The sequence below is a fragment of the Gorilla gorilla genome, chromosome 10, assembly GCF_029281585.2.
Source record: "Gorilla gorilla gorilla isolate KB3781 chromosome 10, NHGRI_mGorGor1-v2.1_pri, whole genome shotgun sequence".
NCBI lineage: Eukaryota > Metazoa > Chordata > Mammalia > Primates > Hominidae > Gorilla > Gorilla gorilla.
In genome coordinates this window covers 111973082-111994248 of record NC_073234.2, presented here as the reverse complement: position 1 = coordinate 111994248, position 21167 = coordinate 111973082, and the positions used below count along the sequence as shown (strand labels likewise).

General features: G+C 37.8%; 1 protein-coding gene across 1 annotated transcript in view; it reads right to left on the bottom strand.

Annotated features, from left to right (window-relative positions):
- The window catches only part of CFAP54 (cilia and flagella associated protein 54), a 372948-nt gene that overhangs the window by 296375 nt on the left and 55406 nt on the right, over positions 1–21167 (bottom strand). The window contains exons 14-17 of the mRNA XM_055357441.2: positions 19860–20010; positions 12869–12945; positions 6613–6741; positions 6121–6247 (exon numbers count right to left, since the gene is read on the bottom strand). Of these exons, the coding sequence (XP_055213416.1) occupies positions 6121–6247; positions 6613–6741; positions 12869–12945; positions 19860–20010 (484 nt within the window). The remainder of the gene's footprint in view (positions 1–6120; positions 6248–6612; positions 6742–12868; positions 12946–19859; positions 20011–21167) is intronic.

Genomic DNA, 21167 nt, shown 5'->3' with positions numbered 1-21167 from the left:
TACAATGGAATATAAACAGCATCACCTGCATGATCATGAGGAAACTACTAGGAAAGATCAGATTGTGGAACATGTCTTCAAAAATATCAATGTTATGAAAGAAAAAAAAGAAGTTGGAGGAGTTATTCTAGATTGAAGAAGAATATGACAGCCAAATGCAATAAGTGATTTTTGATTACTTCTTAGATCATTTTAAATAAAATCCATTTTCCCCAAAAAGGATATTTGGGAACAATTATAGCAACTTGAAAATTAGATGCATAATAGAGTATGTTCTCAGACATATGAGAGCTAAAAAAAATAGTTTACCTCATGGAGGTAGAGAGTCGAATGATGCTTAACAGAGGCTGGGAAGGGATTGGGGGTAGGGGGATAATCAGAGATTGGTTAATGAGTACAAACATATTGTTAGATAGAAGAAAAAAGTTCCAGTGTTCAATAGGACAATAGGGTGGCTATAGTTAACAATAATTTATTATACATTTCAAAATAGCTAGAAGATTTGAGATGTTCTCAACACAAATAACTGATAAATGTTTGAGATGATGAATATCCTAATTACCCTGGGTTGAGTTTTGTACATTGTATGCACGTGTTAAAATATTTCATGTACCCCACAAATATGTACAATTATTATATACCAATTAAAAATGTAAAACTATAAAACATTTAGAAGAAAACATAAGAAAATCTTCATGATCTGGGGTTAGGTAAGGAGTTCTTAGACGAGACACCAAAATCACATTACATAAAAGTAAATAAATGATCAATTGGATGCTAAAAAATAATTGACTACATAATCAATAATATTATTATATCAGTGTTACCCTTCTTCGGAGTGATAATGGTATTATGGTTATTTGAGAGAATGTCCTCATTATTAGGTGACAAATGCTACAGTTTTCAGGGGTAAAATATAATGTCTGCAACTTCTCAGCCTATGGATATGTGCATGTATATGTATATATCTCTACACGTACATAATATGATATTGATATAATAGGTATATACATCTACAGATGTATATAGATGTATAAATATATGTATTTATATGTGCATGTAAAGAGAAAGACAGTAAACATAGCAAAATGGTCATGATTGGTGGATTTAGGTGAAGGTTATGTGGATAGTCACTACACTATTCTTTCAACTTTCTGAAGGCTCAAAAATTGTTAAATAAAAAGTTGGAGGGAACAGTTTACCACAGTTAACTTTTTAATTTTTAACTTTTATGGGTACATAGTAGGTGTATATATTTATGGGGTACATGAGATGTTTTGATACAGATATGCAATGCATAATAATCACATCATGGAAAATGGGGTATCCGTCCCCTCAAGCATTTATCTTTTGTATTACAAACAATTCAAATATACTCTTCTAGTTATTTTTAAATGTATAATTAAATTTTTTTTTGAGATGGAGCCTCGCCCTGTCACCCAGGCTGGAGCGCAGTGGCGTGATCCTGGCTCACTGCAACCTCCGCCTCCGAGGTTCAAGCTATTCTCCTGCCTCAGCCTCCCAAGTAGCTGGGATTACAGGCATGCACCACCACGCTCAGCTGATTTTTGTATTTTTAGTAGAGACTGGGTTTCACCATGTTGGCCAGGCTGATCTCAAACTCCTGACCTCAAGTGATCCACCCACCTCTGACTCCCAGAGTGCTGAGATTACCGGCATGAGCCACAGTGCCCAGCCTTACTTCGCTGATTGTATCCTTTGCTGTGCAGAAGCTTTTTAACTTGATATGATCCTATTTGTCCATTTTGCTTTGGTTGCCTGTTCTTAAGGGGTATTGCTCAAGAAATTTTTTCCCAGACCAATGTCCTGGAGATTTTCCCCAATGGTATCTTGGAGTAGTTTTATAGTTTGAGGTCTTAGATTTAAGTCTTTAATCTATTTTGATTTGATTTTTGTATATGGTGAGAGAGAGAGGGGTCTAGTTTCATTCTTTTGCATATGAATATCCAGTTTTCCCGCCATCATTATTGAAAAGACTGTCTTTTCTCCAGTGTATGTTTGTCAAAATGAGTTCACTGTAGGTGTGTGAATTTGTTTCTGGGTTCTCTATTTTGTTCTATGGGTTTATGTGACTGTTTTTATGCCAGTACCACGCTGCTTTGGTTACTATAGCTCTGTAGTATAATTTGAAGTCAGGTAATGTGATTCCTCCAGTAAAGTTGTATCCTGCAACTTTACTTAATTTGTTTATCAGTTCTAACAGTTTTTTGTGGAGTCTTTGGGGTTTTCCAAATATAAGATGGTTATCATCTGCAAACAAGGATAATCTGACTTTCCAATGTGGATGCCCTTTCTTTCTTTCTCTTGTCTGATTGCTCTAGCTAGGACTTCCAGTACTATGTCGAATGTTAATTCTTTTGTCAACCTAGGAAAATTTTCAATTTTTAAATTACCTTTGAATATTTTATTTTATAAATACAAAAATATATTTATCACGTATGTATGTTTTAAATCACATTAATATCATGAACACATGTAAACCACCACCCAGCACCAGAACTGGAACATTAGCAGTAACTTACATCTACCTATATGCTTTTCCTTCCTATGCCATCTCCCTGCCACCTCCACAAAGGAACCACTGTCCTAAACTCAAGGTCATTCTTTTTAATTTTACAGATAGAGAGTGTCAATAAAATCTGGAAATGCAGATGAGTTATACAGAATGTCTTCAAAGGACATATGTCTATGTTTCCAGACTTTATGGACTACCTGCATACCTGATAACTATAGTTTTCCTTATATGATAAATTTATGTATATGCAGGTCACTTTTTAATATACAGTTTTATCAATTATTATGTTACTTATTATATATAATATATAATAAGCCTTAAGAATCCCAAGGTTTCATTTTTGAGCTTGATTTAAAACATCCTACTGAATGTAGTCTTTCATTTTATTTTTTTCTGACCCCATCCTCCCATCACACTGAATGTAGTCTTTTAAAACTTACTGTTTTAAAACAAAAATTATGTTTCTAGAATTCATCCACATTGGTAATTTTCATTGCCATGTGATATTCCCTTACATGAATATATCACAGTTTCTTTATCAATTCTCTATTAATGGACACTTGGGTTGTTTCCAGTTTTTTGCTATTATGAACACTGCTTCTACAAGCATCCTTCTATCTGCAGTTGGTGTACATGTTCAAGAAATTTTACAGGGTATGTACCTATGAGTGACATTGCTGGGTCATAATTTAGATTAATGTTTAACTTTACAAAATAATTACACTGGCCATAACTTCTTCTTTTCTATGAAGTTCTCCTTGTTTCTTTTGCTTATTGTCTTATTATTTGTCTTATTATTGATGTTTTGGAATTTTTGTACATTGTTCATGCTAATCGTTAGTAAATTGCCACTAGACAAAGAGATGGCATGAGAAGGAAGATTCAATTGGTCCTTGTTGCCTTTGAAGATAGAAGGTGGTCATGAGCCAAAGAATGCAGGTAGCGTCTAGAAGCTGGAAAAGACAAGGAAACAAGTTCTCCCCCAGAGCCTCCAGAAAGGAATACAGCTTGGTTGACACCTTGATTTTATTATTATTTAACTTTTGCTTTAAGTTTGGGGGTACATGTGCAGGTTTGTTGCATAGGTAAACTCATGTCATGGGAGTTTGTTATACAGATTATTTTGTTACCCAGGTATCAAGCCTAGTATCATTAGTCATTTTTCCAGACCTTCTCCCTCATCCCACCCTCCACCCTCAGAAAGGCCCCAGTGTCTGTTGTTCCCCTCTATGTGTCCATGTGTTCTTATCATTTAGCTCTTGCTTATAAGTGACAACATACAGTATTTGGTTTTCTATCCCTGCATTAGTTTGCTAAGGATAATAGCCTCCAGCTCCATCCATGTTCCTGCAAAGGATATGATCTTGTTCCTTTTTATGGCTGCATAGTATTCTATAGTGTGTATTTACCACGTTTTCTTTATCCAGTCTACCATTGACGGGCATTTAGGTTAATTCCATGTCTTTGCTATTCTGAATAGTGCTGCAATGAACATACATGTGCATGTGACACCTTGATTTTGGCTCAGTGAGATGCAGTTCAGGTTTCTGACTCCAGAACTGTAAGATAACATATTTGTGTTGTTTCAATGCACTCAAGTTCGTAGTAATTTGTTACAGCAATAATGGCAAACTAATACAATTGTGAAAAATGTATAGGGGACTTGGAAGGGAGAAGTAAAAGCATTTAATTTGAAAAAAAAAGAAAAGAAATATAAATTGCAAATATTTCTCCTAGGTGTGGTGTGGTTTTGGGGTTTTATTTACTTATTTATTTTTTTGCTTTCCTTATCTTTAAAATTTTTTAATGATGAGAATTTATTTATATTAATGCAGCCAAATGTATTAATGTATTCATTTTTTTCTTTTAGGATCAGCACTTTTTGAATCTTGTTTAAGAAGATCTTCCCTACTCCAAGCTTAGAAATATATTCTACCATATCTTCTTCTAAAAGTTTTTTTTTTTTTTTTTTTTTTTGAGATGGAGTCTGGCTCTGTCGCCCAGGCTGGAGTGCAGTGGCGCAATCTCAGCTCACTGCAAGCTCCGCCTCCCAGGTTCACGCCATTCTCCTGCCTCAGCCTCCCGAGTAGCTGGGACTACAGGCGCCCGCCACCACGCCCGGCTAATTTTTTGTATTTTTAGCAGAGACGGGGTTTCACCATGTTAGCCAGGATGGTCTCGATCTCCTGACCTCGTGATCCGCCCGCCTCGGCCTCCCAAAGTGTCTAAAAGTTTTTAAGATTTTTTTTTTACATTTAACTCTTTGGTACATCTGGAAGATATTTTTGTGTATGGGAAGGTAAGAAATGTAATTTGGTTTTATCCATATGGATATCCAATTATCCAATGAATATGAGGTATTCTAGCACTTTGAAATAAATCTTGACTTATGTTAGAGCGAGATCCCCTACACTCACCTGATGTTTTTTTCCTTCAGCAATGTCTTAGCTATTTATGTCTTCTACCTACATTTTGTAAAAAGATTGTAAAGGTCTACCCAAAAAAATCCTATTGGAATTTTTATTGAAATTGCATTGAGTCTATAGATCTATTTGAATAAAACTGAAATCAGAATAATCTTTCTGATTATTTGGTCTTCTTATCAATAAACACAATCTACCTTCATTTACATAGTTCTTTAACATTTTTCAGTAAAGTCTTACAATTTTTTGCATACTTGTAGCTCTTTGGTTAGATTGAAACCCTTGGTACCTTACAGATTTTTTTGATATAAAAATGATGTCTTTTTATTATATTTGCTAACTGCTGTTGTATAGAAATATAATTACATATTATATATTACATATTATATATTATGTATTATATATTATTATTTTTGTATATACTGATAGATTCTTTTGCATTTTCTAGGTAGACAATCATATAATCTGGAAAGAACAGTTTTGTTTCTTCTTTTCCAATCCTTATATCTTTATTTTTCTTATCTTCTTGCATTGGCTAGAATTCTCAGTATAAATATTTTTTTCATCTTCCTGCACCAATCAGCAGTGTGTCTACTCTGCTCACTCTTAAATTAACCAGCATTTGAATAAATCTATTTAGCTGTATATACAATATGATTTGAATGCTTTACACGCCCCTTCCAGGAACTCATCTCTGACTTTCTTATTTGATATAGATATTTCTGTGTGCCCATAATACTCTGAGCCCACCCCTATTACAAAATGTATCAACCTCAACTGATATGGTTGGCTTACTCATCTAGAAGCTCAAAAGTAGAGACTGTCTTATTGGCACCTAGCCTAATACGATGCCTGGATTTTAGTAGATACTCAGTAAATGTTTGCTTGGTTGAATTAACAAAAAATAATTTACTATAACACAAATAAACATAATTAATTAACTTTTTAAGAAGTTTACTAACTGATTTAATATGCAAAGTGTAAAGCAATAAGGAAAGATTTAATTATGTTTCTATTGATATTAATTAGGGAAGTAGAAAAAAATGAAATTTATCTGAAAACTTCAGTCAACAAGAACACAGTTTTCAAATTAAATTGATTCTGTACTGGAGTCTGGCTTAAAATTGATTCAGAATGGTTACTTGCTTTAGTGACTACTACCTTGCAATTTGTCCAGAAGCACAACAGCTATTCGATGCTGAGCTTGAATTAGTTCAAGATGCAAATCCATCATGAAACTATTTGAGGCAAGTGGTTTGTAAGTATCTCCATCTATATGGTGGGTACACTTTGGTCCAACAGAGTTGAAATAAAAAGAAATATAGTTATCAAAACACACAAAAATAGCTGTATACTATTATCACTCAAGTTATCATCATCTTATTTGTAACCATTACATTCTGCTCACTTCTCAGCCCTTTGCAGTTTGCTTAAACACTAATAAATATGCCCTTAGAATTCATCAGTGTCCTCTTCATTAACAAATTCAAAGACTCCTCATTCTCCTAGCTCTCTTCTGGGAAGAGGGAAATATATTTCTGGCCTATGAGAGGTAAGCCACCACAAGTCATGCTTTACTTACCTACTTTCAAGACCAGTTTTCTTCCCAGTTAACTAAAACTTCAATCTAATTTAAGACTCTTCCATTCTTACCTTGGCATAGCAGTGGTCAATTACTGATGATCCATTTGGCAAAGAGGTTAACATGCAATTCAAATTTATTCCACCGATTGCTCTGTCAAGAAGTTTATAAGCAAAAAGTAACTGTTCCACAGGATTTTTCTAAAATAATTTTATAAACAAAAAAGAAAAATAAAACTTAAGGGAAAATCAAATGCAACATTTCCAATTTTTGACAATAATTCGAAACCACATAACAGAAATTTAAATAGTCTATCTAACACTAACAATGTTATGTCTCTAACTACATGTATTTATCTGTGACTAAATGTGGAGTGCTATCAATATGGGTGACAATAATAAATAAATTTCACCATTTTTCCAAATACAAATTAAACCTTTCACAAACATGTATTAACATATATAACTTCCATTTATGGTTTGCATAATTCTGATTGTACTAAATGTACTGGTACATTTTTAAAAGAGTTCACATAGTTTGTCACTTTCATATACCTAATTTGAAAAAGATTTTTTAAAACAATTTCAGAATCTCAGACTAGAAATTTAGTCCATCAACCCAACAGTCTATATTAGTCGACATCATGATTTTCAAAAACTAAACACTTTTTAATGTAATCATTCTCACAGAGAGACAAATATAGAGAATAACGTAAAGAGCAACCAGCTTTGCCCAAACTTTCAAATTTTCCATATTTTTCCAGATTTTTTAAGGAAATAAAGCATACAGATATATGCATGTTATATATATATAACTATATATATTACTATACATATATTACTATATATATAACTATACATATATTACTATATATAACTATATATATAGTTAACTGACCACAGTGCCACTACTCTTCTCTGCCCCAGAGGTAGCCACTGTCCTTGAATTTGGTTTTACTATTTTGTGCATGTTTTTAAACTTTTACTACATGTGTATGTATCCTTAACCATATGCAATATCACTTTGCATATTTTTAATTCTCTTTTATAAAACTCTGTAGGCTCCTTTTAAAACTCAACCATATGTTGTTGAAACTTATTCCTGCTGGTATATGTAACTCAATGGGTCAGTCAGGGATTGGTTATGAACACAAAACTACGCTACATATTTCAAGCAAAAGAAGACTTAATACACAGAATTAGAAGTGTTCATCACCATTGCAAGGCATGAAAGAGCCAAGCTCAGGAAAGCTGCCAGTGACAATTTTGCTTCATGCAATTCTCAAGAGTTTGCTCAGAAGCCTCTGTGAACCTAAGAATCTAGGAGGCAGCTGACAACAACCTCAAGCACCTACTACACTGAAGCAGGTGAATTGCAAGAGTTTGCTCAGCATGCCTGGTAAACTCATATCATCTATTTGCCACTATGGATTAAGAACTATCTCTTCTCTTCTGAATTACAAATTCATGCAAATACCCCTCATTGGAAGACTAATTTAAAACTGTACAGAAATGAGATGCTGGAAATATAGTTCCAGGTTTCCCCCCTATAATGCGAAGGTAACTATAGAAGGGAATTGCAATGATGCCAAGTTTACTCTAGTATAAGCCTACTCCAGTTCATTTATCCTCACAGCTACAATGAAATGGTGTTACTTGGAGGAATATGTCCCAATTTATCCACTCTTCTGCCAACGGACATTTAGATTACTATTACTAAGGCCAGGCGTGGTGGCTCACGCCTGTAACCCCAACACTTGGGGAGGCCAAGGCAGGAGGTCACCTGAGGTCAGGAGTTCAAGACCAGCCTGGCCAAAACTGTGAAACCGTGTCCCTACCAAAAAATACAAAAATTAGCCAGGCATGATGGTGCGGACCTGTAGTCCCACATACTTGGGAGACTGAGGCATGAGAATCACTTGAACCCGGAAGGCAGAGCTGCAGTGAGCCCTGATCATGCCACTGCACTCCAGCCTGGGTAACAGAGTGAGACCCTGTTTCAAAAAACAACAAAAAAAAGATTACTATTACTAAATATGCTGCAATGTATTGTACTTGTCTGTGAATAAACACAAAGTTGATACTTTCTTTTATTCTTTTTTTTTTTTTTTTTTTGAGATGTAGTTTTGCTCTTGTTGCCCAGGTTGGAGCGCAATGGCGTGATCTCAGCTCACTGCAACCTCTGCCTCCCAGGTTCAAGCAATTCTCCTGCCTCAGCCTTCCAAGCAGCTGGAATAACAGGCATGCACCACCATGCCCAGCTAATTTTGTATTTTTAGTAGACATGGGGTTTCTCCATGTTGGTCAGGCTTGTCTCGAACTCCTGACCTCAGGTGATCCACCCGCCTTGGCCTCCAAAAGTGCTGGGATTACAGGCGTGAGCCACCACGCCCAGCCCAAAGTTCATACTTTCTTTACAGTTCTTACACCTTTTCTCTGCTTTCTTTTTTTACCCATCTGTCTAAGACTTCCAGGACATGCTGAACAGAAGAATGACAGAGAGCTTTATGTGGTTACACCACTATTAAAGGGCTTCTTTTAATCTTTTACCATAGGTATAGCATTTACTCAAGGTCTTTGGATGACACCCTTATTAGATACAGAGGTTCTTGTATATTCCTAACTACTAAGAGTTATTTTTTTTAAGGATGGTTGCTTTTAAAGAGGATGGTTGTTGAATATTATCAAATGCTTTTTTTGCATCTCTTTGTCTAAGTGAAGTAGTCACGTTTTCCTTTCATTAGCTAATGCAATGTATTGCATTATATATTTCTAGTGTTAAATCATCCTGGCATTCCTAGAATATAAACAATTTTATACTATATATACATACAGACACACACACACACACACACACCCATTCAAGAATCGCAGGCTCAGGAAGGTTCTTAAGTAACCCAAGTAGTGTAAATTCAAATTAAAAACCTACTTGAGGGCAGGCCCCAAGGTTATAAATCATTAGGAGGAGGAATTTTCTCCTACCCACTCCTCTTCTCACTACCCAAATTGAGGTATCTCCTTATATACATAGGCAGAGGCGGGTTTTTCTGGGTTTGGGGAGGGTTTTTTGTCTTGTTTTGTTATGCAACAGGGTCTCACTCCAGCCTAGAATGGAGTACAGTGGCACGATCTTGCCTCACTGCAGCCTTGATTTCCCGGGCTCAGGCGATCCTCCCACCTCAGCCTCCCAAGTAGCTAGGACTACAGGCACATGTCATCACACCCAGCTAATTTTTGTATTTTTTTTGCAGAGTCATGGTTTCACCATATTGCCCAGGCTGGTCTCAATCTTCTGGGCTCAAGCGATCCACCCACCTTGGCCTCCCCAAAGGGCTAGGATAAAAGGCGTGAGTCACCATACCCAGGCCAGAGTTTTTTTCTAGTCTACCTTTTCCTAGGACATAATCTTTTGTAGGTTCTAACTTTACATATGAGTCTCCTTTCCAACCCCCATCTTTCATGTGCCCAAGCCTCATCTCTTGTCCCTGGATGGTGGTTAAAAATCTAAGTATATCTGTATAATAACTTTGCCCATCAACCTACTGCAGCATCTACTCATAAACTTCCATGCTAGTTTTCAGTTCCCTTTTCTATTTTGGCCCCTGGGATTTACCCAACTTTCTCATGAGCTCTGCAACATGCTTGAGGATATTTGTTCAAATCTGTCCAAAATCTCTAAGTGTTTTCTCCCAGAAGGATGTTCAGCTCATCTTGCCATTTCTCTAGAAACAGAAGTCTCTAAAGATATCCCTTTTTCTTATTGTTTTATTTTTTGAGACAGAGTCTCACTTTTTTGCCCAGACTGGAGTGCAGTGGTGCGATCTCGGCTCACTGCAACCTACGCCTCCCAGATTCAAGCAATTCTCACACCTCAGCCTCCCAAGTAGCTGGGACTACAGGCAGGCACCACAATGCCTGGCTAATTTTTGTGTTTTTAGTAAAGACAGGGTTTCGCCATGTTGGCCAGGCTGGTCTCAAACTTCTGATATTAAGCGATCTGCCCACCTCGGCCTCCCAAAGTGCTGGGATTACAGGTGTGAACCGCCACGCCCAGCCAGGATATCTTTTTAACATCAAAAAATTTCAAAGACCCCACACGCTCACATTCTATCATCATCATCATCACCATCACTACCACCACCATCATCATCTTTCCCAGGTATAGGGCTAAATGCTTTACTAATAATCTTTTAGTTGCCATAGCCCAGTATAAGGTGGATACAAATTAGTTATAATTTTATAACCCATTTGTTGAAGAAAGAAATGCTCTGTGTTCAGTAAAACTTTGAAATAAGTTTTCTTTCATTTAATCACAATAGTGTCTCATACATTTTTTAAATAGTAGCATGCATATATGCAAGTTATATAATTTATCCCACCTACAGACTCTGCTGGGTGAACATATGAATTGTGAATTCTCCTTACAATAAACCGTCATTTTTCCCCCCAACTCCATTCCCCTATCAGTGAGTCTAAAAACCCTAAGTTGAGATTCAGTGCTTTACATAAGATATAAGAGAAAAACAGCAGCTATCATGTGCCAGGTACTAGTTTCCACATTACAATATCTCATTTAAACTATATAACAATTCAGTGGAATAGGTACTATTATAATTTTCCAGATGAGGACACTTATACTCAAAAAGACAAAATAATTCATTCAGCATCACACAAATAGTCAATATCAGAGTCCAGACTCAACTACAGGTTTCCACACCAAATGCTGTGCTCTTCGACCATGCCAAAGAAAATATGTCTACCATATGCCCAGTACAGCTGAGCAGATTGTGTATTGCATAACTTTAGGGGGTAAAATTCACACTGTTGTCATCACAGACTTCTCTGTATTTATTTTGACGATTTCCCAGCAGATGGTAATAAATCATCTTTAAGAGAGGGTACATTTTTCTTATTTAAATAAATAACAGTTCACAAACGGTCTCGTTTCTTTGTTGTGGGAAAATTGCCACCTTAAAAGAAATCCATTTCATATAGTGGTTTTAATTGCCAGAAAATTTCTCTCTCAAGGTAAAATCTAGCACTTTGTACCTATGAGTAGGATTTCTATGTCTGCCCTACTCTGCCTCAGAGAATAAGTGCTAGCCCATAAGCCAGTGATTCTCAAACTCTAATGTCCTTAAAAATCTACCAGAGAGGCCAGGCACAGTAGCTCACACCTGTAATCCCAGCACTTTGGGAGGCCGAGGTGGGCGGATCACGAGGTCAGGAGATCGAGACCATCCTGGCTAACATGGTGAAACCCCACCTCCACTAAAAATACAAAAAATTAGCTGGGTGTGGTGGCACATGCCTGTAGTCTCAGCTACTCAGGAGGCTGAGGCAGGAGACTGGCTTGAACCTGGAAGGCAGAGGTTGCAGTGAGCCAAGATCGCGCTACTGCACTCCAGCCTGGGCAACAGAGCAAGACTCCATCTCAAAAAAAAAAAAAATCTACCGGAGGAACTTTTAAGAATCTCACACCTGAAGTTGTGATTGCATATGTCTGGAGTGAGAGATAGGAAGCTGCATATTTAGCAGACACTGTAAGTGATCCCTGGGAAAAACATTGGCAGACAGCTATTATGCCACCTCAATCTCTTATGCATGTCAGTCTCTGTTCTCAATTTAAGATTTCTCAAATCTAGCTCTCTTCAGAAGACACAAGACAGCATAAAGTACTCAGTTGGCATCCCCTGAAACTTAGCATTAGAAGAGGAACGTGCATTTGAGAAAGTAAATTCAGAACGACCCCACAGTCCTCCTGTACATTCATGATGGCATTTGATTGGTACCATTTCTTAGGACTTTATCTATTATACCAAGTATGGAAGAGAATAGATAAAATAACACTTTTAAAATTAGCACTTGTTCTTCTATTTCAGGGGCCTCCCAAATATAAATGTGAGGGGGTGTGGCATGTTATTAAAAACCAAGTAAAGTCATTTATATCTATGCATTATATAAATATCTTTTATACAAATATCTTGAAGACATTATTATTTAGGATAGGAGTTACTCCTAGGTAGGGGAAAGGCAAGGTGATCAAGAGAGGGTAGCAGAGGAGGTGAGTTTTATCTATACTAGGAATATTTTGTTTCTTAAGCTAGCATATGAGGAAATGGTAAATTATAATGGGGCTTCATTACAATATTCTTCATAAAAGGTAGAAAAATGTCCCTATAGTTCTCAATATATAAAGCCATACAATCCTCAAATTTTAAACATTCAAAATTATTTCTACAATTAACCATTATGCATTTACAAATTTAATATTATTTGAAAATAAAATTTCATGTTTCACCTAAATTTTCTAAATATGTAGTAATACCTGTAATATTGGAAGAATTTCTGTGATCCCTTTTGGAGCTCCAGGGAATTTGTTAGTCCCTTCTCTTAAAGGTACATCTGGAAAAGAAAGGAAGGAGGAAGGGAATGAAGGATGGAGGGGAAGGGAGAAGAGGAGATGAAAGAAAGGAAAAGTAGGAAGAGGAAGAGGACAGGGCAAGAGCGAGGAGGAAACGAAAGAAGAAGGAAGGACCAGAGAAATAAAAAGGAGGAAAGAGAAAAATGGAAATATAGCAGTGAATCATAATCATAAAAAACTTTATGCTAAATTAATTACTTTTTAATTACCGATAATCTCAGAAATGATTCAACACTAGAATGTGACTAAGCATCAAATTATTTCTTCCATGTAATTAAATTTTTTCTTCTGTAAGGTAATTTAAAAAAATCTTGTAACAAACCAAATCAAATATTTATCAACAAGTCAATATCATCTTTCTCTATATTCTATAAGGTCCATTTAAAATCTTTCAGAGGCCAGGTGCGGTGGCTTACACCTGTAATCCCAGCACTTTGGGATGCCGAGGCAAGTAGATCACCTGAGGTCAGGAGTTCAAGACCAGCCTGGCCAACATGATGAAACCCCACCTCTACTAAAAATACAAAAATTAGCCAGGCATGGTGGCGCGTGCCTGTAATCCCAGCTACTGGGAGGTGCTGAGGCAGGAGAATTGCTTGAACCCGGGAGGCGGAGGTTGCAGTGAGCGAAGATCATGCCACTGCACTCCAGCCTGGGTGACAGAGTGAGACTTCATCTCAAAAAATAAATAAATAAATATAAAAGCTTTCAGAAGATAGCATAGAAACCCTATCAATTTGGACAAATATCAGAGAAGACTTGTACTTTATGTTTTATGTGGCAACAAGGTGTTAAGAATAATATTCTTAGAAGTTATAAGAATTTATATATCTAAATAGGGACAACTCCTCATTACATAAATACAGAAGTTTTCAAATTTATAAATGGATTATGCTCCAATATTGATCAGCTCTTCAGAAATGAAACATTTTAACAATCAATAACTTAAATTTTATTTAGCCCATTTATAATGATATAAAACAATAATCTCCCCCACAGTAACTAGCAAATAAAACAATAACATTAAGTAAGAAATAGACTTTTTTTTTTTTTTTGACATGGAGTCTCACACTGTTGACCAGGCTAGAGGGCAGTGGCATGATCTCGGCTCACTGTAACCTCTGCCTCCCAGGTTCAGGTGATTCTCCTGCCTCAGCCTCCCGAGCAGCTGGGACTACAGGCACATGCCACCGTGCTCGGCTAATTTTTGTATTTTTAGTAGAGGCAGGGTTTCACCATGTTGACCATACTGGTCTTGAACTCCTGACCTCATGTGGTCCACCTGGCTTGGCCTACCAAAATGCTGGGATTACAGGCATGAGCCACTGCACCTGGCCAGAAATAGACATTTTTAAAAAGTAATCAGTAATGCATAATGTAGAAAAATTCTCTTGGCTGAAGGAAAGCTGGAAACTATATATTTTTAAATCTACAAGCTAAGAAGATGGTGGAAAATAAATAAATAAATAAATAAATAAATAAACAAACAAACAAATACATGGCCAGGATCTTGGGAAGGAAGTGTGGAGAAAAAAACAAACTATTTTTCCGTGCTTTCATGCCACAACAATCAACACAGATTTCTGTGACCAAGTGTAGAGTGGGGGGTCCCCGCATACCAAACACGAAATCAATTCTGCAGTGGACACCAGCTGGGCATTCTCCAACCCTGTTCACTTCCAACACTACCTTGCAGATAGAGTCAGATCACACAGATTGAGGACTCAGTCCCATAAGACTGCTGTTTTCCCCACTCTGCTCCCTGCTTCCAATGCTGACCATAAGCCCCAGCTTGTTTTACCTGTGCTTCTGACCAGCTGGCTACAAACTAAGGTTCCCGTGACCCCCTCCCTGGGTCTGATTAATTTGCAACAGTGGCTCACAGAATTCAGGGAAACAGTTATGTTTATCATTTTATCATAAAGGCTATTACAAAGGATACAGATAAAGAAATACATAGCATAAGGCATAAAGGAAGGGGCATGGCGCTTCCATGCCCTCCCAGGACCACCATCCTCCAGGAACCTCCAAGTGCTCAGCTATCCAGAAGTTCTCTGTACCATGTCCTCATGGAACTTTTATGGAGACTTCATTAGATATGCATAATTGATGGATGGATGGATGTACAGCTGTGCAGAAATGCGATTGGACAAAAAGGGTAAGATCTAATAACCTTTAGAAACCCATTGCTATGATTTGAATATTTGTCTCCTCCAAACTCATGCTGAAATTTAATCCTCAATGTGGCAGTATTGAGAGATGGATCCCATAAGAGATGACTGGGTCACAGAGGCTCTCCTCACATGAATAGGTTAACTCATTCATAGACTAATGGATTAACAGGTTAACGGATTGATGAGTTATCATGGGAGTAGGACCGGTGACTTTATTTTTTTTTGGAAATATATTGTTTGTTTTTTAAAAAATATCTTACACTCATATTTTACTTACTGGCCCTGTTTTATGTCAGTTCAGAGTTTTGTATCTTTTTTTATTTATTATACTTTAAGTTCTGGGTACATGTGCAGAATATGCAGGTTTGTTACATACGTATACACGTGCCATGGTGGTTTGCTGCACCCATCAACCCGTTATCTGTATTAGGTAGTTCTCCTAATGCTATCCTTCCCCTAGCTCCCCACCCCCTGACTGGACTGGTGACTTTATAAGAAGAGGAAGAGGTCGGGTGCAGTGGCTCATACCTGTAATCTCAGCACTTTGGGAGGCCGAGGTGGGTGGATCACCTGAGGTCAGGAGTTCAAGACCAGCCTGGCCAACATGGTGAAACCCTGTCTCTACTAAAAATACAAAAAAATTGCTGGGTGTGGTGGCTCGTGCCTATAATCCCAGCTACTCAGGAGGCTGAGGCAAAAGAATCACTTGAACCCAGGAGGCGGAGGCTGCAGTGAGCCAAGATCGTGCCACCGCACTCCAGCCTGGGTGAAAGAGCGAGACTCCGTCTCAAAGGGAAAAAAAAAAAAAAGGAAGAGATACCTGAGGTAGCTTCCTCAGCCCCCGTCACTGATGCTCTATGCCACCTCAGAGACTGCAGAAAGTCTCCGTGAGTAAGAAAGCCCTCACCAGATGCAGCCCCTAGACTTTGCACTTCTCAGCCTCCACAACTGTAAGAAATAAGGTCCTTTCCTTTATAAATTACTCAGTTTCAGGTATTCTGTTATAAGTAACAGAAAATGGACTAAGATACCCAGCAAGGCCTGTCTGTTCAGACTCTTCCTGGCCTCTCTGTGCCACGTTCCTTCCTCCTGGGTATGGGGCAGGACCCCTTCTGAAATGAGTCTTACGTCCTACAGTCAGACAAGGTAGGTCAAAGAATTTCTTTATGATCAGCTCGAAGACAGAGAGGCAGGAGAAGATTAGAGTATATTTTCAGTTTCTATGGCCATCCTTGGAGAGAAAAAGGAGCAGGAGAAAGGAGGAAAGTAGAAAGTCAGAGAGAGAGAGAGATATTCTGTTTTCTGAGGTCTGCTTCTGAGGCCTAAAGTGCCCCAACATTATAACAAAAGACTCTCTTTCACTTTTATTGCTCCAAAGCTGTTCTGAAGCTACTTCATGAACCAAGGACAAAAAGCCACTCTTTAACAAAAGGTATGCTTATTGTTTTAGTCACTTAGGAAATAAGAACTATGGGAGTCATGAGCCAGGAACTGTGGACAACAATAATTATTTATATATATATAAAACATACAAAATATATGTGTTCATTGATGGTTTATGTTATTGGGAAGGTTTCCAGTCAACAGCAGGCTATTAGAGTTAAGTTTTGGAGAAGCCAAAACATGGATTTAGGATGGGTGCCCCTAACCCTCATATTGTTCAAGGGTCAACTGCATATATATCATATATCATAGTATCACAGAGTCACATCTGAATATTGGAAAGGGAGGCCAGAGTATAGAACACATTAGAGCTACTTTTCCCACTGGGGCTTATATCAATTCTGGAGAGAGAAGCTGAGAAACTGAGTGATACCTCTGATAGCCTTGAGAGAAAAGCAACAGGGATTGGGATCCAGGGCCCAGCAAGGATGAGAAGCAAAAGAGACTGCATCCTAGAAGTTAGGGTGAACTGAAAATAGATCTTCAAGGAGAAAGCATTTCAGCTTCAAAATATCTTAATCCCTCAAACTGGAATAATGGGATCCTAGAGTATTAGTGCCTTTCATGCATCTAGTAAAAGCAAGCATAAATCTTCCCCAGGAAAAGAAAACATCATCCAAAGCCTCAATTATTTCTACAAAATGCTTAGCAATAATAATGTCCATTACACACTCAAAAATAACCAGACTAGCCAAACAGGTGTGAGGTTAAGTTCTTCATTGAAGACTTCAGTATAATAAATGCAAAAGGAATGAAAGAAGTTAGGAGTCCCTCCTGGCTTCTTACCCCCAGTCTCCTAGCAGCCCTTCACCAATGACAGATAAAAGCCGTAGAAATACAACTTCATTGTATTTGTTCTGTATGGGATCCTAGAGGTCCCTCATGGGAACAGGCCCTGAACTCACAACAGCAGCCTTCTCATTAACTTACCATGCATTACATGGGGCTTCCTTTCCTCTGCTGTCTCACTTCTCCACTGTGCTTCCCTGGATAAGGACCCAAATAAACTACTTCACTCAAATCATTGTCTCAGAATCTCCTTCTGGGGAACCAACCTAGACCTGAACTCACAGATAAATCTTTATAGCCCAAAAAGTGGGATAACTAGGCATTGTGTGCCTCCTGATTCAACGCAAGGGAGTAAACAGCACTACCTATGAAGTACTGTTGCTGAAAAATAAGACAATTGGCAAGAATTCTTCTTAACAAAGTATCAGCAGAATCTAAGTAAGCATCCAGCTCTAACTACCAGGTGAGAAGCAAGTTAATCAACATCACATGGAGGGAAATGGCCAAATCCAGAATGTGGAAAATCCCACAGGATAATGACTCAGTTTCTTCAAAAGATAAATGTCTTGAAAGGGGAGTATGAAGGAGAGAAACCATTAGAGATTAGAGAGATTTAAGAGACATGTCAAGAAAATACAATGTGTGGGCCTTGTTTGGATTCTGATTGGAACAAACCAACTTTAAAAGATATTTTTTAATACAATCAGGGACATCGGAATTATTCCCCATTTTGTAAGATATAATAATAATGGCACTGTGGTTTTATGTTTTGAAAAATCCTTATCTGTCAGATAAATAGCTAGATACACACATACACATGGTGGGGTGGTATTTGCTGGAAGAATTACGTGTCTGTTTTAAAATACTCAGAGAGGGGAAAATGTTGCAGGGAGAGATGAAATGAGATTGAAAATATGTTGATAATTATTGGTGCCGGACGATGCATACATGGTGATTTATTTTTTCTCTCCACCTTATATTTAAAGTTCTGCATAACAAAAGTTTTTAAAAGGAAAAAAAGCATTTTAATCCAGGACATTTCAGAAATATAACCTGAGGCCAGTGAATGTGTTCGATGGCCAGAGACTTTTAACTGATGGTTGTCAAACTTTGATCTATATCAAATTCACCTGAGAAGCTAATAAAGACTAAAAAGGTCCAGGCTAGCTGAAGTAGGACAGAGCTTGGGCCTTGCAGGTTTAACAAGCTTTCAGGTGATATTGATAACAATCAAAATATGAGAACCATGGCTCTAAAATTCCATCTGCAAGGCCACACTCAACAGCGGAGGACAGGCAGAGCCAGATTCGTGAATCTCCAAGTAAACAGTAACTTTATTACGAAGTCCTCCAGATGTCATACATGCTCTATAAGTGGGGTGAAACAGCAAAGTAAACACCCTCCATGGACTCCTCCACATTATTCCCCACCCCATGAACTATAGTACAGGGCTGCAACCAGAGGCAGAACAAAGAACAAGGAGGTCAGAGCAGAAGGCCATCCTTTGAGAGAAGACATCTCCTGAATGGAGAAGAGAAAGGGGTTGAGACAGGAAGAATGGGGGCTGGTGGGGAGGGGGTGCTAGGAAACGAAAGCAAAAAGAGGAAGATGATAAGGATAAGAAGAAAAAGAGAAAGGGGAGGAGAAACAATAAATGAAGAAAGAATTTTAAAAGGAAGGAATTAGAAGAAAGAAAATAGAAAAGGAGATAGAAAGTAGAATGACACTGATCCATTCAACACTTACTTGATCTCCTGCGCTGTGTCAGATGATGTGGTGGGTGCCAAGAATATGACAGTGTCCAAAACATAGTCTTCCTTCAAGCATTCACTCTTATGGGAAATGGAAGGGGAGGAAAAACGAAGGAAGATAAAAGAGAGGAGAGGTGGCTGGGTGCGGTGGCTCACATCTGTAATCCCAGCCCTTTGGGAGGCCAGGGCAGGCAGATCACTTGAGGTCAGAAGTTCGAAAGCAGTGTGGTCAACATGGTGAAACCCTGTCTCTACTAAAAATACAAAAATTAGCCAGGCATGGTGGCCAGCACCTGTAATCCCAGCTACTTGGGAGGCTGAGGCAGGAGAATCGCTTGAACCTGGGAGATGGAGGTTGCAGTGAGCTGAGATTGTGCCACTGCACTCCAGCCTGGGCAACACAGCAAAACTCCGTCTCAAAAAAAAAAAAAAAAAAAAGGGAGAGAAAGTGAAAAAAGAAAGAAAGAGAAGGGACTAAGGGGGAGTAGGCAGTAATTAGGAACAGAGAAAAGGAATATGAGAAGACAAAAAGGGTTTTGTCCTTCACTGAATCAGAGAGCATGAAACCTTAACATCCACTTGATGAAACTATCTTATTATCTATCTCTAATTATAAATCCTCAATGAAGCATAATATTGAAGTGCCTAGTTTCCATTAGTAGGAGTTATCCTGTATTTGATATCATACCTATATATTTGTATTTATATATGTATACAATTTTTCAGCCAACATTTTACCTAGAGATTGTTTAAATTTTCTTCCTGGGCTTCCTAAAGATTCCAATATTTCAATTAACCGTAATGTGACTTCTGCCACTACCACAATGTCAATGTCTTCCATTTTGTAGCAGTGAATTACTTCATTTATCTGCCACAGAAGATAAATCCACTAAAAAGAGAAAATACACAGCAAAATTAATTAAAAGTATATGAAACTGTAGAAACAGTCACATTTTTCAAAACTTATACTTCCTTGAAACAACCATCTTCTAATCATATGGAAATGTTACACAGGTACCCCTCCTTATTAACGCCTTAATTATAAATAACATAAAACTCAGTAATCCTTTTAAAATGATATTTAGTAATCAATCTGTTTATATAAATTCATAAAGTAGATCCATTTAAGTTTAGAGTCTGCACATCTATAGCCATTATGGCAAATTTATGATCTGTTATTTGTATATATCAGTGAATAGTATCTGTATCCTCAAAGTTCTCACTGTCCCTTTGAAGCAGCTATTATGATTACTATCAACATCCTCCTTATGAGTGGGGAAGCAGGTGTTTCAGGCTCCATATCAGGTGCCTTAGATTGTCTTTCATGGCCGGGCACGGTGGTTCACGCCTGTAATCCCAGCACTTTGAGAGGCTGAGGCGGGTGGATCACTAGGTCAGGAGTTCGAGACTAGCCTGGCCTATATGGTGAAACCCTGTCTCTATTAAAAATACAAAAAATAGCCAGCGTATTGGCGCACACCTGTAATCCCAGCTACTCTGAAGCCTGAGGCAGGAGAATCGCTTGAACCCGGGAGGTGGAGATTGCAGTGGGCCAGGATCGTGCCTCTGCACTCCAGCCTGGGCAAAAGAGCGAGTCTCTGTCTCAAAAAAAAAGAGAAAGAAAGAAATTGTCTTTCATGCCTGTATCCCCAAAGCTTAGCACATAAAACCAACTATCACATTTTGGGACCTGAGATTATAAAACGGTATTTATGTACTCACATTATTACTTAACAGAGTACATGATAAAAATCACACCTATGCACACTAATGTAGCTAATCTTATGCAGCTTCCAAATTACCAAAGCTACAATATTTGTTATTATTAAATTTTTTCTCCTAAGTTTCCAGGTTATAATATTCAAATGCTCACCCTTCTCCCTCCTATAAAGTAGCTCTTTTAAATGGTCTAAATATATTATTGCAGAGGGGAGAAAACCTGACACTCTTACGTCTCTGTATTCTCTATTATTAATCTTCTTTTTGAATTGATCCAAGCTCATATGACCTCAGATACACTATATTTATTTTTATTTTTATTTATTT